This window comes from Triturus cristatus, chromosome 9, assembly GCF_964204655.1.
Source record: "Triturus cristatus chromosome 9, aTriCri1.1, whole genome shotgun sequence".
In the NCBI taxonomy this organism is placed as follows: Eukaryota; Metazoa; Chordata; class Amphibia; order Caudata; family Salamandridae; genus Triturus; species Triturus cristatus.
The window spans coordinates 526,128,293-526,149,680 of record NC_140592.1 but is presented as its reverse complement, the minus strand read 5'-3'; the positions used below and the strand labels follow the sequence as shown (position 1 = coordinate 526,149,680).

The 21,388-nt window shown below is 46.0% G+C and overlaps 1 protein-coding gene across 1 annotated transcript in view; it reads right to left on the bottom strand.

Moving 5' to 3' along the window:
* Positions 1–21,388, bottom strand: part of LOC146798239 (solute carrier family 22 member 6-B-like) — a 1,062,737-nt gene that overhangs the window by 104,641 nt on the left and 936,708 nt on the right. The window contains exon 9 of the mRNA XM_085625517.1: positions 4,596–4,799. Within this exon, the coding sequence (XP_085481643.1) occupies positions 4,596–4,799 (204 nt within the window). The remainder of the gene's footprint in view (positions 1–4,595; positions 4,800–21,388) is intronic.

Here is a 21,388-nt window from a genome sequence, read left to right as displayed (position 1 = left end):
CATACAGCACCGTAGCGAGCGTGCGCAGCACACGTGCCCGAATCCCAAAAGGGGGCGGGGGTTACCCCCCCCAACAAAATTTTGAAAAAAAAGAAGAAAAATCGTGCATTTTCAAGCAAATTTGAGAAAGCAGGAAGGTTAATAAAGCAATTGTGAAAGTGCAGTTATTATATTAATAGATGGCATAACATAGGTAGCTGCTTATTCAGTATTACCCCAGAGCTTCATACATTCTGTCCTATGGTTCCACAGACTAAACAATGTAAAAGTAATTACCTTGCAATGAGAATAGCGAGTTGTGAGTCACATTTCGAAAAGAGACCCACCAGAGTTCCATAAAACTCAGTAATCTTAATGCCTGTAATCTGCAGCGCTTAGAAAACCAGTACAATATAACTCACTCTTAAAAAAGGTCATATTTAATGAGGGCCATTTTTCCAATTACAAAGTACTTCTGTTTATGGACCATGCGCGATAAAACGTACAATCTTCACTGATATATAAGTAGCTCATGATTGTTGCACAGGAATACAGTTTGCTGCAAAGATTTGGAAATGCAACTATCTCGAGTTTTATAAATGCAGCACCTTTGAATTCTATTATATATTCTTGCTTCCTGGTCTCATGCCCCCAAGAGTGCCCAATTTCCAGAGTATTTAAGAGTGCAAAGTTCAACCAGTGGCGTAACTAAACTTGAGGGCCCCCCTGCAGAGTGCATGGAGGGGCCCCCACACGCTGGACCCAGTCAGGATCTCTCAGGGCGGGGCCTGCAGCCCGTGCAGAGTGACAGAGGGGGCCCTCAGTGCTACAGCGAAATATGGTATGGTATCCTAGGGAGATAGTTGTGGGGACGATCGCTGTTACCAGGGTAACGAGCAGCAGTACAGTGATGTGGTTGTGGCATTGTAAAAATACACTTTTAAATCACTTTGCACATATGTTTTTGCTCAAAACATGGTGGTAGGCAAGCAAGAGAACACAAAACAGTTAAAAGTTCCCGTAATTGGGGTAGAAATGGATTTGGGTAAAAAGTCAAACTTTTTTCCCCTTCAAAGTATTTGAAAGTACCCTCCTATCAAAATCCGTGTCCCACATGTCCTAAAGTGTTGCCTATATTAGGGTCCTTTTATAGCTTGGATGCTATAGCCTGACAGTATAGCAGGCGCTCTTTAATTTACTGTTTTACCTAGCTTGAATAAAAACCAAGCTGATCCCTCTTCCTTCTAACAAGAAAGTCCTTGAAATAACTGCATGGCATCTCTTTCTGGTAATGCATGTTCCCCAGGCGATGGTTTTGCGACTGCGCTCGAGTGCTGTTGTACTCCCATTTATCTCCAGCCTTGACGAGTTGAGTCAGCACTTGAAAACCGTCCTTTTAGGGATTTGACTTCCCTAAACTTAAATGAAATTACTATGACACTCCAATTTGTATTCAATCCAAATTGCATTTATATAGCACTTAATACCCCTGACGAGGCATTGAAGATCTTTATGGCAAGTAAAACACTACTCTGGGTTTAGGATTAGTCCAGTGGATATTTAGATCAGCCTTGTTCACTCAGAGAAACCATTCCATACATTTACTTGAGTTTCTTTGTGGTAAATTAAGGAGGTGGGTGTGAACATAGTGGGGACTGTGTGGGAAGGAAACAGGTATAGGTTGATAAGCGGGCTGGAATTAAGTTTTCGGATTGCCCCTCTTCAAATGGCGACCAAAGCAGGGGGAAATTTCCTGTGACTTAAACGCGAGGTGTTTCCTTTGCTGTTTTTTCCAGTTCATCAGGCATTTTGTTCAAAGCATCCACTTGCATAGTAAGCATTTCTTCCTATAGGGCAGCCATCTGTAAAAGTCCTTCCTGTTCTCTGAGCGGTCTCTAATAATTAACTTCTCTCTGCCAAGTAAACAACCTCATTTTGCAATCAAGTGTGATTTTTTTTTTTTCTTTCTAATTAATTCACTGCGGTTTGATCGCAAACTGGACACACGCACTATGACAGCAAACATAGCTCAAAACATCAGAGCCTCCTTCCCACTTAGACATAGCATAACTAAGGAGGAATTTACGCGGGGCAAAATTTAAATTGGAATTTTACCCACTGATTGTCTTGACGGTCTGACATGGATTAAGTTCTTGTGGACCAATGTTGGCCATCCCTCGTCTCAGCTTTTGCCTTGTTTTAGTACTCTGCTTGTGTGTGACATTTATTTAAATACATTGATTTGGCTGCTGTAGACTCTCCTGTGTACACCACCCTTTATATGTTTTTCTTTTCCTAATTCTGACTCCCATCAGACGCAAACTGTGACTTTTAGTTCCAGGAGAGCTTGCTTGTTGGGCAGTTGCGGCTCGTGAGGAGTCGGGGGGGGGGGGGGGGGGTGTATCGCGGAGGTGGGGGGGAGGAGTTTTGAAATAAATTAAAAAATCCTACCTGAGCAGGTTGGTCTGCTGCCTCGGGTCCGTTGGCGCCAGGATTGGCTGGGGGCGCGTTTTACACTCTGCCCGCCTGCCCATTAGGAGACCGAGGTTTGAGCCTTTGCTCAACCCTCGCTCTCCTAATGAGCATGCGCCAGAACTGCAAACACAAGTGCGCATGACTGGGCACGGTGCGAAAATTCGTCCTCCGTCCCCACTCATGCGCACTTGTGCATTGTGCTGCTCCATGCCCCTGGTGACGGTCTGACTGCATGTCAGTCAACATGACGCCGGACCGCCCACGGGTGGTCTGACGTCATGCTGACTGACATAATTGTCAGTTGTTCTCAGCCGCGGGTCCAAGCTCTTGCTGGCGCTGCGCATTCACGACGACATGATTGAAAGTCTGCTGTTCTCAGCCGCGGGTCCAAGCAGGGCTGGCTGGTGGGGCTACGCCCCTACGCCCCAATGGACGCACCGTGGCTGTTTGTCAGTGTCTTTTTTTTCTGTCGTGCAAAAGCTCAAAGATAACCAATTTCTTCATTGAATTTTCATGTTTTATTGACCGGGTGGCCTGACAGCTTTTCAGGATGATATGCATTTATAAATTACTCTTCTATATTTCTAGGAAACATCTACCTTGCATTTGTACTATCATAATGCCTAGATGTGTTTGCATTCTTATTTACACCTGCCTGCAGATGAAGCGGGGAGTAGAAACTACTTTCTCGAGGGACAAGCATTTGCCTTACTGAACAACACCTAAAACGTTGAAGCCACAAGACAAAAGTCCCTTTAAGAAGTCCACTACTGTGGCACATGTTAGCATTAAAATCCATGAAACTATAGGAGAATCTAGAACTTTCCCAGATGTTCATATACACTAAAAACAATAGTAAAGAAGTATAAATTCCTGTGGCCGCAGCATCATTCATCCATGGAAACACACATTGGTGCACAACAGAATGCCAGTAAGATGTACCAGAAGTGGTATAAGAAGATACAGCTGCAGTGGAAGGTGAGACTTCTCCAGCTGAAGGTGGGGGTGGTGATGATTGAAGTGAGGAAAATAGCAATCACTCATCTTTACCATCTTAACGTTTGCAAAGACCCACTGGTGTCTCATCAGGGAACGTTTGGAGGAATCATGGCCACTAGCGATGATGATGGACGATGTTGAGACAATAATCTCCCCTTCTTGGTGCACAGTCATATCCCCCTGTCCTGATTGTCCAACTGCGTGTAGCAGGTATCCTGGTTTTCGAGTTTGACCCTGGTGCCATGCTTTTCTAAATTGTGTGAAGATGCCCAAGCCTGTTTCTTGACATGAGTAGGACCCTGGACCTGTCGTATGACCAGAAGGGGAGTACCAAGCATGTCCACATTCATGGACAGATGACTACTGCCAATGACATGGGTTAGCAAATAGAGCAGTAATGACAGTGTACCATGTTTTGTGAATCAATAGCTGTGACCGGCTTCTTTGTATCTGTGTCACTGGAGTGGAGGCTTGTGTAAAATTCAGATTCTAGGTGCTTCCCCAGCTTCTAGTATAAACATGACGAGCATCTCATGCTAAAAATTGCGGCAAAATTACAAATTCACATTTTATGTAATTATGTATAATTCTACATAATTTGTCCCATATCTCGTCTAATTACACGAAAGCAATGTAGGTACACTACGTGCACCCCCCCCCCCCCCCCTCGTTGTGAGTGATCCAGGCTGGAAACTAGCCCTTTACTAGAAGTATTAATCTACACAAGGCAGTATCTTCAAAGCAGCCTGGAATGGGCACTTGAGAAGAGAACTATCACAAGCCAGTTCTGGGGATGCAGACAAAGAATACACATCTCCTGTCTGATTTTGCTGTATAAAAGAGGGTCCTCTAGGAAGTGCTCTGCAAAGAACTCAGATTTCTTCAGTGCAGTCACAGTTGGTGTGTGCTTGACAGCAAGCTTTCCACAAGTGAAGGCATGGGCCATCATAAGAGAAAGTAAGGTAAAAAAAGAGAAAGGGGGGATCTTAGAAAACAATTAAGCAATGTAAAAAATGGAGAAAAAAACAGAGCAAAAGAGTGGGGATGAGTGACGTTATGAATAAATAAAAATAGAGACAGGGAAGTAGAAGTCGACAATATATAGAAGTAGTGAAGGATGAGAAAGAGAAAAAAGTACTCACCTGCTATGGACTTGCTCTACAGTATCAGGTAAAGGCAGATTGCGGGTTTCAGGCAGCAGAAGGACAGATGCTCCAGCTATCAAGACTATCACTCCAAATATGATCAACGGCAGAAACGAAACATACTCGCTAGTCATCATGACTAAGGGAGACACCATGGCTCCAAACCTGAACATCATCTGTGTAAAGCCCATTCCTGTTTGCCTGCAAAGCAGAAACAGAAAAAAAACTTTATGTTACATTTAGGCTTTAAATGTGATGATTAGGGGAAAGATGTTCTCTAGGATGTAATGTGCTGAGTGCCCAACCAGACGATCCAAATACCAATTCTGGTAATCCCATTTGGACAATTTCTTTTCTAATTTGGACAAAAAACTTTACAATTAAGTTCCTCCGTTCTGTTATCGTCTACAATTGGCAGGGCTAAGAAACAGGCTACAATACGATGCTAAGAGTAACATAATTAATGGTCATGCAATATTAAAATATGTGCTAACAACATCTTAGAAGAATATAGATTTGTGTATCTCTTATTTGCACACCTCCCCCACTTAACTGCACTTGTTACTTTGAATACTTTTGCTATTCCTACACTAGAATCCAAACATGACAAATATATACTTGCCTGCTAATCCCTTTGATGACCCAAATTTGGACTCCCAGAAGCCTCTTTAACTAAATTGTTCTAAATGTTGGTCTTCTATAACTACTATTATATTCATCTTGGTACCCAATCACAGTCCAGAAAATGCATTCACTTTCTGGCCTGCAACATCATTGTTGTTTCAGTTTTAAAATGAAAACATAATTCAGCAAATGTCCTAAAATTCAGGTTACCCCATTGCAATCCTTCTACAGGCTGTAGCCAATGCATCTTGCTCCCAGGCTGCAAACCCCAGTTTTCAGCTTCTCATTATTTACCTCTCTAATCCTAATGCATGGAACATGCTCCAATGTCCACAGTGTGAGCTTTCAGCACAGTGCCCATTGGAATTTACTTATTACCCATCCAGACCAGCATCTAATTAATATTAGCCCATCTACCTTTCAAATGCCTAGATCATGAGCCCCAGCAGTTTCTCAATTCCAAAGTTGTCTCCATACTTCTCAAGAACCACCTACCTCTCCAACCTACATCTCTTTTAGGTGGCGGCTCAGGGCATGCACTACCCTCCTATTTGTTTTGTCTGCAAAGGCAAGTGCTTTTGGACAGCGTTACCTCTTGGGGCACATCTCGTTCTCATCCCAGGAAGTGTTATTTGGAAAGCATTTTACTGCTTCTGGACAGAAGAGCTTCTGAGAGACAATCATGGCAGTGGGCATGTTGGATGTGACTACTCTTCTGAAAACCCACTTGGGTACAAAAGAACAAGCTACTTACCATTGGTAATGCCTTATTAGGTAGAGACTCTATCTAGCCACAGATTCCTTACCTTAGAATATTCCCCAGACGGTGTAGGAAAGTGCCATCTTTTTGCAAGGTTGCCCCCACTTTTTGCCTAATGTTGATGTGCTTTGACTGAGTGTGCCCTGCATTCCTGCCAACCAGGTACCCATGGCCTATGTTCTTTCCCTAAAACTGTTCTGTTGCAAAACCCAATTGACAACTCTCTGGCCACATGTAAGCCCCTTGTAAAAGGTACCCTAGGTACGAAGGTCACTGTGACCAGGGAAGGCCCCTAAGGGCTGCAGCACTTCTTGTTCCACCCTTAGAGGCCCTGCACCTTTACACACACACACACACACTGCCTTTCCAGGCTGCGTGTTTTGGTGCAGACCAAAAAAGAGTCGAAATGGCAACCATCCCTGGGTGCCATGTCTACAATCTACTGCTCTGGCATAGGTAAGCCACACCTCAAGATGGGTGCACTATACCAGTGGTGAGGACACAGGTGCCTGAACCCTGTACCCCTACAGTGTCTAAGTCAAGTCTTGGATATTGTAGGTGCAGTAATGCCATAAAGAATATATGGTATAGGAGTTTGTCATTACGAACTCCGCAGAACCATAATGGCTTTTCTGAAAATCGAGAAGTTTGGTATCAAACTTCTCAGCACATTAAACCCACACTGATGCCAGTGTGGGATTTAATGAAAAATGTGCTCAGAGGGCATCTTAAAGATTCCCCCTGAAAAATAACCTAACTTTAGTATCCTGGCTGAGGGGCTCCCTGCAAGCTGCCACCACCTGACATGTTTCTGGACCCCTGAGGCGAGAGCCTGCCGCTCTCTGGGTTCTGAAACAAAGCACCTCCTGGTACGAGGTGCCATGCCTCCTACCCAGGATGGGCAAGTTCCACGAAGGAGAAGCTTCAAAGGCTTGCTGCCTTTGTGAGCTACCCTAGCCATTTGCTGCTCCTAGCAACTAGCCCCCACTGGTTCTGACCCCCACTTTGGGCAGGAGAATTGGATGGAAAACCAAGTTAGGAATAGAGGTGTGCCCACCTCAGGTGGGGGAGGAGAGGTGAAGCACAACTCTCAGTCCCCACCATCTTGCAGATGGGGGGACCAAGCCAACCAGAGTGAGGCTCATGCCCCCCCCAGTGGAGGGTGGCATAATAGGGGGTGTACCCACTCCATGGAATGGACCCATTGGTCCTGACATGTATACATACCTGTAAATTTGGTATTTAGGGGCAGCCCTGAACCTTGCCTCCTCAGACCAGAGGCAAAAAGAAGAAGCAACAAGAGGAAGGACTGAACAGCCGTTCGGAGAGAAGAAGAGGAGGACACCAACTGACTTGGCCCCAGTCCTCTTGGCCTGTCCCGACCTCAGACTCCTCCAACAGAACCTTGGTGTGTCCTGAAACCAGCAGTCCTCGAAAAACCCAGAGAACCTGCTGTGCCATTGCGACTAAAAAGTACTTTGTCTCTCGTGAGCACCGGACTTGCTCAAAGCCAGCCGACTCTGAATCCAGCCGACTACGTGAGTCTCTTCCAGTCCGATCCCGGCACCCCGAGCCCTAGTGAACCAACACCCTAAGGAAGTCCTCCCAGTGATCCTAGCCTGGATCCCAGTGACCCCTGACCCTCAACAAACTCCTAAATCAAACCTGCAGCCAACAACTAGAAGGTCCCCTCAACCACGACTGATGGCGACACCCTGACAGACTCTGTAACAGAAGTGGTCCAGAAAGAGGGACCGCGACCGTCTGACCAACTCCGTCACTGAACACTTGCAGTCACAGGACGCATGCAGTTCCTATATAGGCATCACCCCAATACACTGAACTCAGTTTGTGATGATTTTTCTACACCAAAAGCACAGAGCCATACTGAGGAGGTGTGACCAATGTGCCATAAAGTGAGGTCCTCAAGGATCTCTTTGAGGTGAAATGTAGAGTTTGCAGCCTCCCATCACCTTTTGTTTGCTTCAGGAGATCTGAATACCTGACTCTCGATGCCCAATCTGGAGCCACGAAGATAATTTGGGCTAGGTTGTCCTGATTTTCTTTGGAGCTGCAACCACCGTCATCACCTTGGGGAACACCCGAGGGGCACTGGTAAGGCCAAAGGGGAGCATAGCAAGCTGATGATGCTCAGGCCAACAATGAACAGCAGGTAATGCCTTTGGGCAGTCAGGATGGGAATATGCAAGTAGGCGTCCTACAAATTCAACTAAATTATCCAGTCTCCAGGGTCAAGGGCAGACAGAACCTGAGCCAGAGGGAGTGTCTTGAATTTTTCCTTTTCAGAAAGTAATTGAGAGGGCATAGATCTAGTATAGTGCGGAGGCCTCCGCCCTTGTTCAGCACCAGAAAGTAGCAGGAATAGCAACCACAACCTACTTCTGATTACCCTTAACCTATAACCCTCTTGATTGCTCCTTTGGCTAGAAGAGCCAGCATTTCATGTCCAAAGAGCAAAAGGTGATTTTCTCTGGGAAAAATAGGGATTAATTCCACTGGACAACCTAAAGCGCCCATTTGTCCGATGTTGCCTCCCATCATTGGGACAGGTGGTGCTGAAACCTGCTACAAACTAGGTGCCCATGATGATGTGAGGGCATATAAAAGGGACTTAGAACTGTGGCTTTTGGTGGGGGGGAGCTGATTAGACACCTCTGGCCTTGGTTCCCACAAAGGTTATGGGAGTCGTGTCTGCAGAAGCAGAAGGACTGAAGTGTCTGCTGCCCGTGGTGGCTAATGGGAGAAGGATGTGGCTGATAGCCCCTACTGTACGCCCGTATGGAGCAGAAGGTGGAACGTGGCTGTCATTGGGCCATGGTGAGCCCAAATGACTTAGTGGTAGTCTAACAACCCTTGAAACATTCAAGCTCTAAATCCCTCTTGTCACCAAAAAGTCAAGTGCTATCGACGGACATGTCCTTAAGGGATGCCTGGATATCCCCCAAAAGTCAGTAGTCTTAAGCCAGGCGTGATGTCGAAGTACCACTGTGGAAGCAATGGCTCTGTCCAGTGGGCCAGTCATATCCAATTCACATCTGATTGTGAATTTCACTGCAGCCCTCCCATCAGCAATAGCTTGGCAGAGTATGGCTTGGGCCTCCTCGAGACCACTGCAGCACTTGCACAACTGTATTCCATATACTAGGGGAATAGCGACCCGAAAAGCATGCAGTGTTCACTGATGGCAGTGCATGGCTGGAAGATGATACAATTCTATATCCAAAGGTATCCAGTCTCTTGAAATCCGTTTCAGTGGTGTGGTAAGGAACACACTGGGATGAATTTTGGAGGTGGAGGCCTAGACCACAAGGCTCTCAGGAGTTGAATGCTGGGTGAAGAATGCTGGGTCACCAGGAACAGGGTGACAGCGGTGGTCAATGATCCTATGCACAGGAGTGCGGAGCTTGGCCCAGGCCCTGAGCAGGTCGTCACTGAGGGCTACATTGGGGGGGAGTAGGGTTCTGAGGGGGACACCCCAGGTTGGACCACCTTTATCAAGATGTTGGTCTTGACCTCTACCATGGTCAGCATCAGGTCCATGACCTCAGCTGCCCTCTGGACCAACATCGCAAAGGAGGCCCCTCCCTCCATAGCCACTGTTGGAAGAGAGAGGAGGCCAGTGTCTGATAAAGTGTCCATACCACTGGCATCAGCCAGGTTCTCATACCAGTTGTCATCGGCCATGGACTCTTGTAGGGGGTCAGTATAACTTAGCAATCCTCAGGCCTTCTCCATTTGTGTTCCTCATAGGCCCTTTAGGAGATTAGGACTCCACGTCCAATTCAGACTGTATGGGCCTGGTTGGCATAGGTATGGATGTCAGGCTATTCCCGTCCGGCTCGGTATCGGAGTATAAAATCACAATGTGTTCAGTGCTGCTGATGGGCATCGCTGGGAATGGTGCCACAGAATGGTCTTCAGGTTAGTTCATGAAGTCATGACTGGGGCCAATCCAGATCCATTAATGGATCCCGAGGGCGCGACTGGAACCGAGGGAAAACCTGCTGGCGCAACACCAGTCAGAGTCCCTCCCAAACCCATGGGGCCCAAAGGTGCTCCAGTGGGGTCCGGCCTCGAGGAAGTACGAAGCTGACCCAGGCTCAGGCACAGACTCCACAGGGACAGCCTGCAAGTTCAGCCTCAATTTCTGGTGTCATTCCCATACCTCATCGTAAGAATGGGAGTGGCACGGAGTAGTCAAAGAATGCTTTGACTTCTTCTTTTGGAACTTACCTGAAGAAGTTCGAGATCACAGTGATGACTGGCATGAGTGATTCCGAAAGTGGTCCTGGGACCTTCCTCGCGAACGGAACTTGGAGTGGTTCAGAGACATGTGACTAGTGGCCTGAGGCTTCATGACCCGCTCGTGGACGGCCTTTGGATTCATGCTCTTGCAATCCGAGCAGGCCTTGGAGTTCTGGTCCTGCTTCAGGCACCACAGACTCACCAAGTGGGGATCTGTCATAGGTATTTGCCTGTGGCAGGGGCCACAAGGTTTGAAACCAGTCAGTTTCTTGGGAGACATTCTCCAAAAAAGGTGGCACCTAAATAGGCACTGCATGCATCACTTCCGGCAAAGACGAGACAATGCTGGCAATGCCACGTGGAGTCGAAAGACACCACCTACCGGTGCACAAGGGGACTGCTACAATTTTTCCAGATCCAATCAGGCTCCTGGGAAATATTCTAACGTCAGGAATCTGCGGCTAGAACGCTTTATCAGATAGTGTGCAGCATGCTCAATATGGGGGTCATTATCTATCTCTAAGCCTGCGGCAATCTTTGCCTGACCCAGTCTAACAGGTCAAGTGACACAAAAACTAGTTGGCCCTACAAAAGCCTAGTCACTTTTGTACCTTATTATAAGGAGAATGGGGTGTACTAGGGTAAATTAATAATTTACCTCCCATTATACTATTTGAGGAAGTACAACATGCTTTAATGATCAATAAAGGTGGAAGGAAACAAACTGAATTTTATGTATTGGGCCCACCAATACAAAACACACTCCAAATAGGACATGTTTTATGATATAAATTCATTAATATTTCACGATAAAAAAACTCACATATTTTGGAAATACAAACTGAACTTCCTAACATAGATGAATATAGAGTGTTATTACAGCAGAGAACCAGTAAAAAGGTTGGGTGCCAGGGAAACGTGCACAACACATTTTTTCAACAACACTTTTACATAATCATAACACAGTTGAGCAAATTCCACTCTTAGAAAATCATACAAAGACTATTTTCACAATCTTCCTCAGGACAAATATTTGACTCAATAACGTATCACTTGATTGCCCAGAGGAAGATATTCTTAACTGTAGAGCATATCTAAACATCAGCATAGTTCACATGTAAAAAAAAGGACAAGGAATCACTAGGGGCCTGACAAAAAAAGAATATTGCTGCAGAATAGGGCAGACTCTCCACAAAAGAGGGAAGCAGATCCATGAGTGCAATGTAGGTTAAAAAAGAGAAATGGCTCACACAGAAGATGGGTCAAGAAAAGCAAACTGGCCATGTGGTCCAAAATGAAAAGAGAGTAGTGATGGTCCCAGCGGAATAGACTGGGAAAGGTTGAGGATGGCTTGTAACAAGAATGCATTAGGAGCAGTCACAGTGAAAACTCAAATATTTCAGTTTATGGAAGTTACAGTGTTATTTGGGGCGCATGTTGTAGCCACACCAAAGAAAAGATTTCGGCAAATGACTTTATTAAGTTGTTTAAACTTCCACACAGGAAAATAGCTTGTATGTAGGGAGCCAAGTATGGACTGGACATTTAGACCCCAGCCTTTTATATTTACAGCAGTGTACTGTGAATGATTTTCATGTAGGAGTGGGGCCATGTGCAAGTATCTGGACATGATCTGTCCTGCTCACATCAGCTGACTAAACTTGAATAAGGAATTTAGAACATATAAATGGAAAGAACTATCAGTATCATGTGACAGCAGGATCTGGATTTGTGGTTTCAGTAAAAAGCTCAGAACAGGGTTATAGCAGGCTATTGTGTAGTGGTGGTAGTGAAACAGTGTGGACAAGAGGGAGTGTTAAAGTGTGACAACAAATGTACTTTCTGTTTATTGAATATGGTTTGCAGGTAACATTGAGGAAATGATTACATCTTTTTGTCTCTAAGCCTACTGAGTATCATTTGAACATGTCAGTATGTTTCTGTAATTGATTTCAAAGAATTTTATTGGGTCCATACTGGAGCTGCGCTACTCAGCATATATATGAAAATGGATCGAAGGGGATCCTGCACTACCAAACCCACAGTTCCATCTGCCCCATTTAATGGTGAAGCTACCATTGGCTGTATGCCACTGATCTACCATCTTTAGTGGGTTGAGGGATCCGCCATGCTTAGGACCGTCCTTTTGAAGCAGGTGTTCACCATGTGAGCCATGGTGGAGCCGGTCAGTAAAATTCAGCAACCGCCCCTAAGTGCAGGAGGAAAACTTGCTGCTCATCAGGGTTATTGTTTTTGGCAGCTTTTTTTCTGAAAAAAAGCTGAGCTTGCATGACTTGCACCAAATCAAGTCATTTGGGATTTTGCAAATTGTCATTCTATCAAACATTTTTAATTATTCTTTTCATCAATAGTGTGTAGCAACCCCTTGGGGTGTAAGCTGCACTGTAAATGAATAATGTAGGAAAATCGATTACAACTTAGGGATGAACCCGTGTCCACCCCAAAGGATAAGGCCACCACCTGAAAGCTGTCACACAAATGAAACAAAATAAACCTGTGCAGAATCCCTGGTGACGTGATGTGACACAATGTGGTCAAACCAAATTCAACGGCAATGTGTAGAGTATTTAAACAGTGCATATACAGTAGTGAAGAGTCCCAAAACACAATAAAACTTTACATCCAAATTAAAATAATAAGAAATCTTTTATGATTCAAATAATACCAAAATGACAGTGAGTGGAACTAGCAATATGAATTTATAAAGCTTTAAGGTCAAAGAGCACCAAGAAAAACAAATCTCCCAATATAAGTCAACGGTTGCGGTAGACAAGGACCATGGTGCAATTTCAGGCCAACTGTGATGGAGCCTGGGATGGATACACTAAGTGGGTTGGTCCCGGTGAAAGTCTGAAAGTCCCATTTCAGAGAGAGACTTTGTTACTGTTGACATTTCTTCTCAGTGGTAATACAGGCATTTTTTGTGTAGAAAATCCTCCCAAGTGGGTGGCTGCTGCAACTGTTGCTGAGGCTGGGGAAACAGAAAGTCAGAAACCTGAAGCAGGTGGGTCCTGCTGGAGCTTTGGAGCTTTAAAGATTTCCTGCAGAAAATGCTCTAAATTCAAATTTCAGAGGTGTGGAAATCCTTGAGTGGGGCAAATCTGAAATTAAACTTGACATGCTGGTCAAATACCTTTTCCAGTGTGTTCCGCTGAGGCTTTGGAGGAAAAAGTTTTTAAAAGTTTCCAGATTTTCTTCTGGTGTCCAAACAACCTAAGGAGTACTCTTCCAAGGCCCCCAGGACCTTAGGGTTGCTGTAGCCACACAGGAGGTTAGTCAACTGACCATTGGAGTCCATCTCTTTGTCATGGATAAAAGAGGGAGCAGGATCAGTTTTTCCTTGCTCCTCTCAGGTTGCACACGGCAGATCCAGTTTCCTTCTGCTCTTCCACAGGTCCAGAAAGTGCTTTCAGGAAGGCTGGGGGAGGGGTCCAGCTTTTATTGGGTTTACCAGTCTGTAGGTGGGGGTATACCCTAAAAAACTCCTGGTCCCTCTCTGACCAAAGGCATAAATGTTCACAGGTCCTGGTCTACCTACTTTTTTAGTAGTTCCTGTCTGTCTTACTGAAAAAGGCCCAAAATGCTATGTGCCAGGGCAATGTCAAGAAAGCCTAAGTCTTCAGCCACACTAAACTTGGGCTCTGAGAGCTGGGATGTCTATGGAAGGGTACCATTGAAATCACCTATGTCCTCCCACATGCGGTGCAGCGGTGTTCTAAAAATCTGATGACCCGCTGTTTTTCAAATTCTTTCGAAGGTAGCCTCCAGTCATAACTAATGCCAATTGTTATAAACACTGCTGAGTGGATTCGTATTTTGTACATTTGTTTTAAACTATTTTAGATATTGCACTGTACTTACTAGTCTGTCTGTCTCTTTTTACTGCTTACTAGATAGCTGCCTCTGACCTCGGTCCGTCACGGCTTGTGCCGGTTGAACGGAGGGTCGCTCTTGGCAGTCACCGCTTCCGGTTGTATCACCAGAAGCTGTAGGTTAGAGCTTCAGCTTTTTCTATGCCATTACCTACTTAATCAGGCGAAGGGCGAGCACGCGCGCAGCGGCGCGCCAAAGGCAAACCCGTCTGCTCCCGTCCGCGCATGATCGTAGCCAGAAGCCAGGACCCCTGCATCATTTCCCATGCTTTCGATTTATCTATATTTCTCAGGACATCTTTCGTTCTAGAGGTAATATGGCACATATTAAATACTCAAGCAAATAAATAAAAGACTTAAACACCCTTTTGATAGAACCTACTGATGCACTTGTAAAGGAAATATTTAGTATTCCAGAAATCAGGCGCCTAGCCTATCTCACTAGTCCCAAGAAGGCCATTATACCTTTATGTCCAAATCAGCTCAATGCTCCTAGACAACTCAGTGTAATCTATTTTAATGCGCGCTCCATCTCTAAACATCCAGTAGAGATATGGAGCCTTTTAGATCTAATAGCCCCTGTTATCGGTTTTGTTACGGAAACCTGGCTACATGAGCATGCCTCCCCTGATGTTCATATTGCCTTCCCTTTGCAATACAAAGTAACGCGAATAGACAGGAAAGAGACTAGAGGGGGCGGCCTATTAATTGCCTCTAAACATGATCTAAATATTAGTGTCTTAGAAAGTTTCATCCATAGTCATATTGAAATGAGTATTTTTAAGATCAATGGCTTCTCCAACGGCTCCTGTAGAGGGGACTTAATTTACCGACCCCCCGGAACAAAAGGGGACTTTACTGATAAATTGTTAGAAACTATCGCGCCGCATGTATTAGCCTCAGACAATTTTCTCCTAATCGGAGATTTTAATTATCATGCGGATTGCTATCCAACCTAGACACTGAGAAACTGATCTCTAACATGAGCACGCTCGTTCTTGTTCAGTTGGTCGTAGATCCAACACATAGCGTAGGCCACACTCTGGATCTTCTATTTATTATTCGTCTGGAATAACGGTGGAGCCCCCAACGCCGTTATTATGGACAAACCACTACTTACTGAAATGTACTATTCCTATAAATGCAGCTAAAACTAACTTGGAAAGCGAACTCATATTGCGTAGACCGTGGCGCAAAGTCACCTTGCCCCTCTTCCTAAAACATTTCTGCCCAGATCAGATAGAACCAGAAGCCAGCGTAAATCAAGCGGCGCAGCATCTTGACAAAGCTATCCTGACTGCATTAGATACAATTGCCCCTTTCAGTGATGATCAAGACCAGAAGCGCTCCCTGGTTTACTGATCAACTAAAAATGACAAAATCTTTGTGTAGAACCGCTGAAAGATGGTGGCGAAAAAGCAAAGACCTGGTTGATCACAAAAAGTACAAGAAGCTGTATCATGGTTGCATGAATTCAATAAAACTGACAACATTTTTTTTTCTTATAGATCAGATAAATAAGGCAGAAAACTCTTCTAAGGAACTTTACCAAATTTTAAAAGAATTTACAATTCCCAGTAATCAGCCATCAATGCCTGTCTCTCAAAATTGGACTGATTCTCTTTCTGAGGAGAAAATTACAGCGATTCACCGTTCTCTTATATCTCTACACAATAGTACATACCCTGAAGATCTGCCTTGCCCTTTACCCGACTCTCCTCATATTTTAAATGAATTTGTAAAATGTGACGGTAAGTCTGTTACCTCTGTCATGCAGAACATAAAATCGGGCTCCCCTATAGACCCTGTCCCTCCTAAATTTTTCTCCATCATCGCTCCAGTATTAATTGGCTTATTTAATAAGTCATTTTCGGAAGAGGACTTTCCTACAACGTGGAAAGCAGCCAGAGTAAGGCCGATCCTAAAGAAACCGACGGCTGTTCCAAAACTTCTCCTAAACTACCGTCTTATCTCTCTACTCCCTTATTCCGGGAAGATGCTGGAGTCCCATGCAAACCAACAGCTTGTTGACCATCTTGAAAGCCATGGACTCTTAGACCTCTCACAGGCTTTAGGACGGCACATAGAACGGAGACAGCGCTGGTCGAGGTCACTGATAACATCAGACTGGCTTTAGACAAACACCAGTCAGTAGTCCTCGTCCTGCTCGATCTGTCTGCCACCTTTGACAGCATCTCCCATAACATCTTAGAACGGCGGCTCTGGGAGATAGGTGTCAGAGGGAACTCCCTTAAATGGTTCATCAGCTACTTATCTGAACGTGTAACAACTGTTCAGATGGGAAACAGCATTTCATGTGAGAGACCGGTCAAGATGGGAGTCCCGCAGGGCTCTATTTTGAGCCCAACGCTTTTTAATTTTTAAGTGACCCCATTGGCTAAGGTGATCAGAACCTATGGTTTTGATGTCATATCCTATGCAGATGACACTCAGATTCTGATCACTTTAGGCCCAGACCCCACCGAAAACAAGCAGCATTTCAAAAACGGTATGATTCATGTCGACAAGTGGATGAGGGCTAACTATCTCCAACAAAATGGTAGTAAGTCAGAGATTATGCTCTTTGGCAAGGCTACAGAACATTGGACACATGACTGGTGGCCATCTAAGTTAGGCCCTTGTCCCACCCCCAAGGATATGGTTCAAAATCTTGTTTTTTTTATGGACAATCGATTGTCCATGAAAAGCCAAATAAACCATGTCATTGGCACTTGCTTTGGCGTTATGTGTAGTCTGCGGACGGTTTTTAAATGAATCCCGATTGAGGCGTGGAAGCCACTAATACAGGGATTGATTATAAATAGAATGGACTATGGTAACGCCCTACTTCTCTCAATAAATGAAAACCTTTTAAATAGGCTCCAGGTTCTGCAGAATACCGCAGCCAGGTTAGTCCTTGACCTCCCGCAAAGATCCTCTTCTGCTTCTTGTTTAAAAACTCTCCATTGGCTTCCAGTGAAAAAGCGAATCCTTTTTAAAATCCTATGCTTGACTCATAAGCATATGTACGAAAACGGTCCAAAATATTGGTCGCAAAAGCTACGCTGGTATAAGCCATCCAGAACGCTTAGATCTAGCAATGAGGCATTGCTTACTCCCCACAGAATTCAAACTGCCAGGCAAGGGGGTCGATCTTTCTCCTTTCTGGCACCGGCATCCTGGAACAAAATGCCCTCACATCTGCGCTGCATTTCTGAACACAGCTGTTTCCGCAAAAAGTTGAAGACTTGGCTTTTTGCAAATTAAGTCATTATTCTTTTTTCAGAGCCGTCTGCAAGCGCCATGAGACTCTCGGAGTGATATGTGCGCGATACAAATGTCCCTGACTTGACTTGACATGTCACACTAATTTCCAATTTGAGGCAGACAAGACACAAGAAGATAGGAGACAGATGTCTGGTAGTACTAATGCAGGGCAATTCAGCATTCAGACTGGGGAAACACAATAATTATGTTCTGGTTCTGTTTAATCCATTTCAAGGGTGCAAATGTTTTACATGTGTCTTAGTCAGACTTGTCAGGCAGGATATGAAATTTGAAATAGTTGAGCTAACAGGATGCCAACTGCATGCCATGTTTTGCTCTCTTCTGCAGGTGCAGTTGTGTAATCTTTTTAGAAATGGGGGACTCTAGTTGACAGAGGTATGCACCTTGTCCAATTAAGGACCCTTCATTCTAGTCAGGGTAAGGGGATTACACTTCTGAAAAAACCCCTGTTCACCCCCTTCATAGCCTGGCACGAGTAGTCAGGCTTATCTCAGAGGCAATGTGTAAAGTATTTGCACACAACACACAGTAATACAGTGAAAACACTACAAAAGGACGCCACACCAGGTTAAAAAAAATAGCCAATATTTATCTGTGTAAAACAAGACCAGAAAATCCAACATACAGTAATACAAATGTGCATATTGGAAGGATAAACGTATAATACAGTTCCTTGAAGTCAATAGCTCCATCCAGGGCTATCATGGCGTTGTGAACAAACAAATCCAGCAGTTCAGGCTGATCACGGCGAGCTATGGTGTCGGGAAGACCCGCAATGAGTACCTTGAAAAAGCAAGGCATTGTGGGCCTTGCGATGAGCTTCGGATAGGTGGTGTTGGCAGGCGTTGTCCTTGGAGGACGGTGCATGAGTCATCGGGCCCTTGAAGTCAAACACGTTGCAGATGGAACTCCGTGAGGTTGAAGTCAGGAGCGTCGGGAGGCGTCAGGGTCGGGGTGTGAAGTGGAGCGGTGCAGTGCATTGTGCCCTTAGGTCACGGTGCAGGCAGTGGCTTGTGACGGCGTCCAGCAGCGTCGATAAGACCAGGGCTGCGGTGCGAAGTGGGGCGGTGCGTGTTGCGGTGCTGGCAGGTCACAGTGCAAGCAGCGTCATCTTCGTTGCTGAGGCACTGTCATCGGCAGACGATCTGGAGTCGATGTCACTGGTAGGCCAAGGCTGCGATGTGGTATGGGGCGGTGCGGTGTGTCAAGTAACTGACGAGCGGTGCTCTCAGTCCTTGGTGCAGGCAGCGGTGTCGATGTTGGCATGGAGCATCGTAGCGGCAATACCAGGGTGGCGATGTGAAGTGCAGTGACCTCAGGTCACGGTGCAGGCAACAACTCAGTGGCGGCGCCGGTCGGCGTTGTCGTGAGACCAGGGTTGTGATGCGAAGCAGGCCATGCTTTATGTGGTGCCAACAGGTCACAGAGCCGGCAGCGGAGTTGTTGACGGCATCCGGTTGCTTTTTCTTCTGTTGCAGCACAAAACACATAGTTCCCATCGATGGTAGCAGATGATCTTGAAGTCTTTGCTGTTCCTGATACCTATTGAATGTGTGACAAGCTCTACCTCAAGCCCTTAGAGAAACTCAAGAAAATACGTTGCAGAAACTCCAGTCCTTTCACTGCCCAAGACAGAAGCAGCCACTGCAGACCAACACAGCAAGGCACAGAGAAAAGTGGTAGTTCCTCCTAACAGCTTCTCCAGCTCTTCTTCTTAGCAGGTTCCTTAGTCCGAAAGAGTTCTAAAATTCTGGGGTCAGGGCCCCAATATTTATACTACTTTTCTCTTTGAAGTTTTAGGCAGAAAGTCTCTGAGCTCAGTAAAAACCAGTTCTGTCCTCCCTGGTCCGGCTTCACTGCAGAAGGTGGAGGCAGCATTGTCTAGAGCAGACAAAACCTATTCAGGTGCTATTGCAAACTCCTCCCACCCCTCTAAATGCAGAACAGGTCTATTCAGCCTGGCTGTGAGTCACCCAGTAAAGGCAGGACACACCTCAGCTCCCCTTGGGACTGTCTAGTGTGAATGCCCATCCCCAGCCAGAGCCAACAGGCAGAGGCACACAGGATGGTTAAGTAAGAAAATGCCCACTTTCAATAAGTGACATTTTCAAGCACACAATTTAAAAAGCATCTTAACTAAAATATGTGATATCAAATTCTGAGTTCAGAGAGCCTAAACTCCATTTCCCCATCTTGTGCCAATTGAGATTTTTTTTTTTGTTTTTTGAAAAACCTTTATTGGTCACAGTCAAATATTACACAGCTTATTACCTACAACCTGAATGAACAGGCCGGTAGCTGCAATGCAGTATCATGAGCAATAAACAGCATCTGACTAGGATCGACCATTTAACACAGCTCAAACGCCTACAACCCTAAAGGGCCGGCAGCGGAATAGGAACACAAGCTGCTCACGTATGCAATGATGCGTAGTGACATAGCAATGTAAAATCAACAGCAAGTAGTTGAGGTTTCGTTTATCTTTTTTAACCAACTTAAGAACCACAAAACATCAAACATCGATTCCCTCCCAGGATGTGTCCACCATACACAGTATGTGGCATAAAGGACTGATCGGTGCGGAGCCGCAGTGCGGCGAATCTCACTGCAGAATGAATTAAGAGCAAGGAGCGGTGCAGCTCCACCCCGGCTAGCCGATCCCTTGCGCTGGGAGGGTGTAGTATGAGCCAATCAGGGAACAAAAACTTGGTGCTATTATCTAGGATGCCATGCTGTACGCGCTATCAGAGAGCTAGGGCCTCCCTACCCAGGAACCAGGGGAATCATAGAACCGCCATCCACCCCTCCCGAGTATCCGGCGTGCGGTGTGTAAGCACATCAGAAAGAGTGCGGCAGGTCAGGGCAAGTCAGAAACGCTGTGCGCGGCATGCGTTGAAAGGAAAAGGAGCAAGTAAGGTGAGGAGATGCATCAGCCATGGATGCCAGTGGGGGCAGGCGCAGGACAGCGTGTAGTAGGCGGACCGTCTCCCTCTGAGTCACCGTGCAGCTCCCTCCCCTCTTCAACCGAGCTCTGAAATCGCAGGAGATATGCAGTGAGGGGTCCCCATAAGTCTTTGGGACGGGATCTGTGAGGCAAGAGGTCAGCATAACTGTGAAGTTGTTCCTGCCAGGTTGACATCGTAGCTAGCCAGATCTTGAACTTGGGCGCTCGCCCTCGTCCCCATCTGCATGCCACATGGCGCTTAGCCAGCAAAAGTCCCAGCGCAAAAAATTTCCGATGCGCCTTTAACGCGGGGCATGAGCGGCCCAGAAGGGCAATCATAGGGCAGGGCGGTATATCTACCCCAACCATTACAGAAAGGGCCGCGAAGACCGCAATCCAGTACTCAGCCACCGCCCGGCATGACCATGCCAGGTGCATGAAGTCCGCTCCTGACTTCCGGCATCGCAGGCAGCGATCATCGTCCCGGAGTCCGAAGCGGTACAATTTAGCCGGGGTGAAGTAAAGGCGATGTAAGAACTTAAAGTGTACCAATCGGAGGCGGGCATTGCCCGTCACTGCAGTAGTGTGACAGCAGCTTTCTTCCCACTGGTCATCTGACATAGGGGCACCCAGATCGCTGTCCCAGTCAGTCCGCGCCCTAAGAGAGGGGGGAAAGGAGCCACCTGTACATGTTTATATAACATCGAGACCACATGTGTCGGGGTGGTCGTCTGGAGCAGGGCATGTAAAGGCACCATGGTTTCCGGCTCATCAGGGAAGTTAGGCGTAACAGCCCTAATATTTTGCCGAAGTCGGGTGTAAAGAAATGTATCCATTACAGAAGGGGCGGTGTTCCCAAAGAAGTGAGCCGCAGCGCGAAAGCTCCCCTGGTGATATAGGTCGCCCCATGTGTGAATCGCCAGCCGCGCGAGCAGCCTGCGTCCAAGCTCCTCGCGGGTAACACTTAGTCTGGGGTCATGTGCCAGAACCATACGGGGAGAATACAGAAATTTAA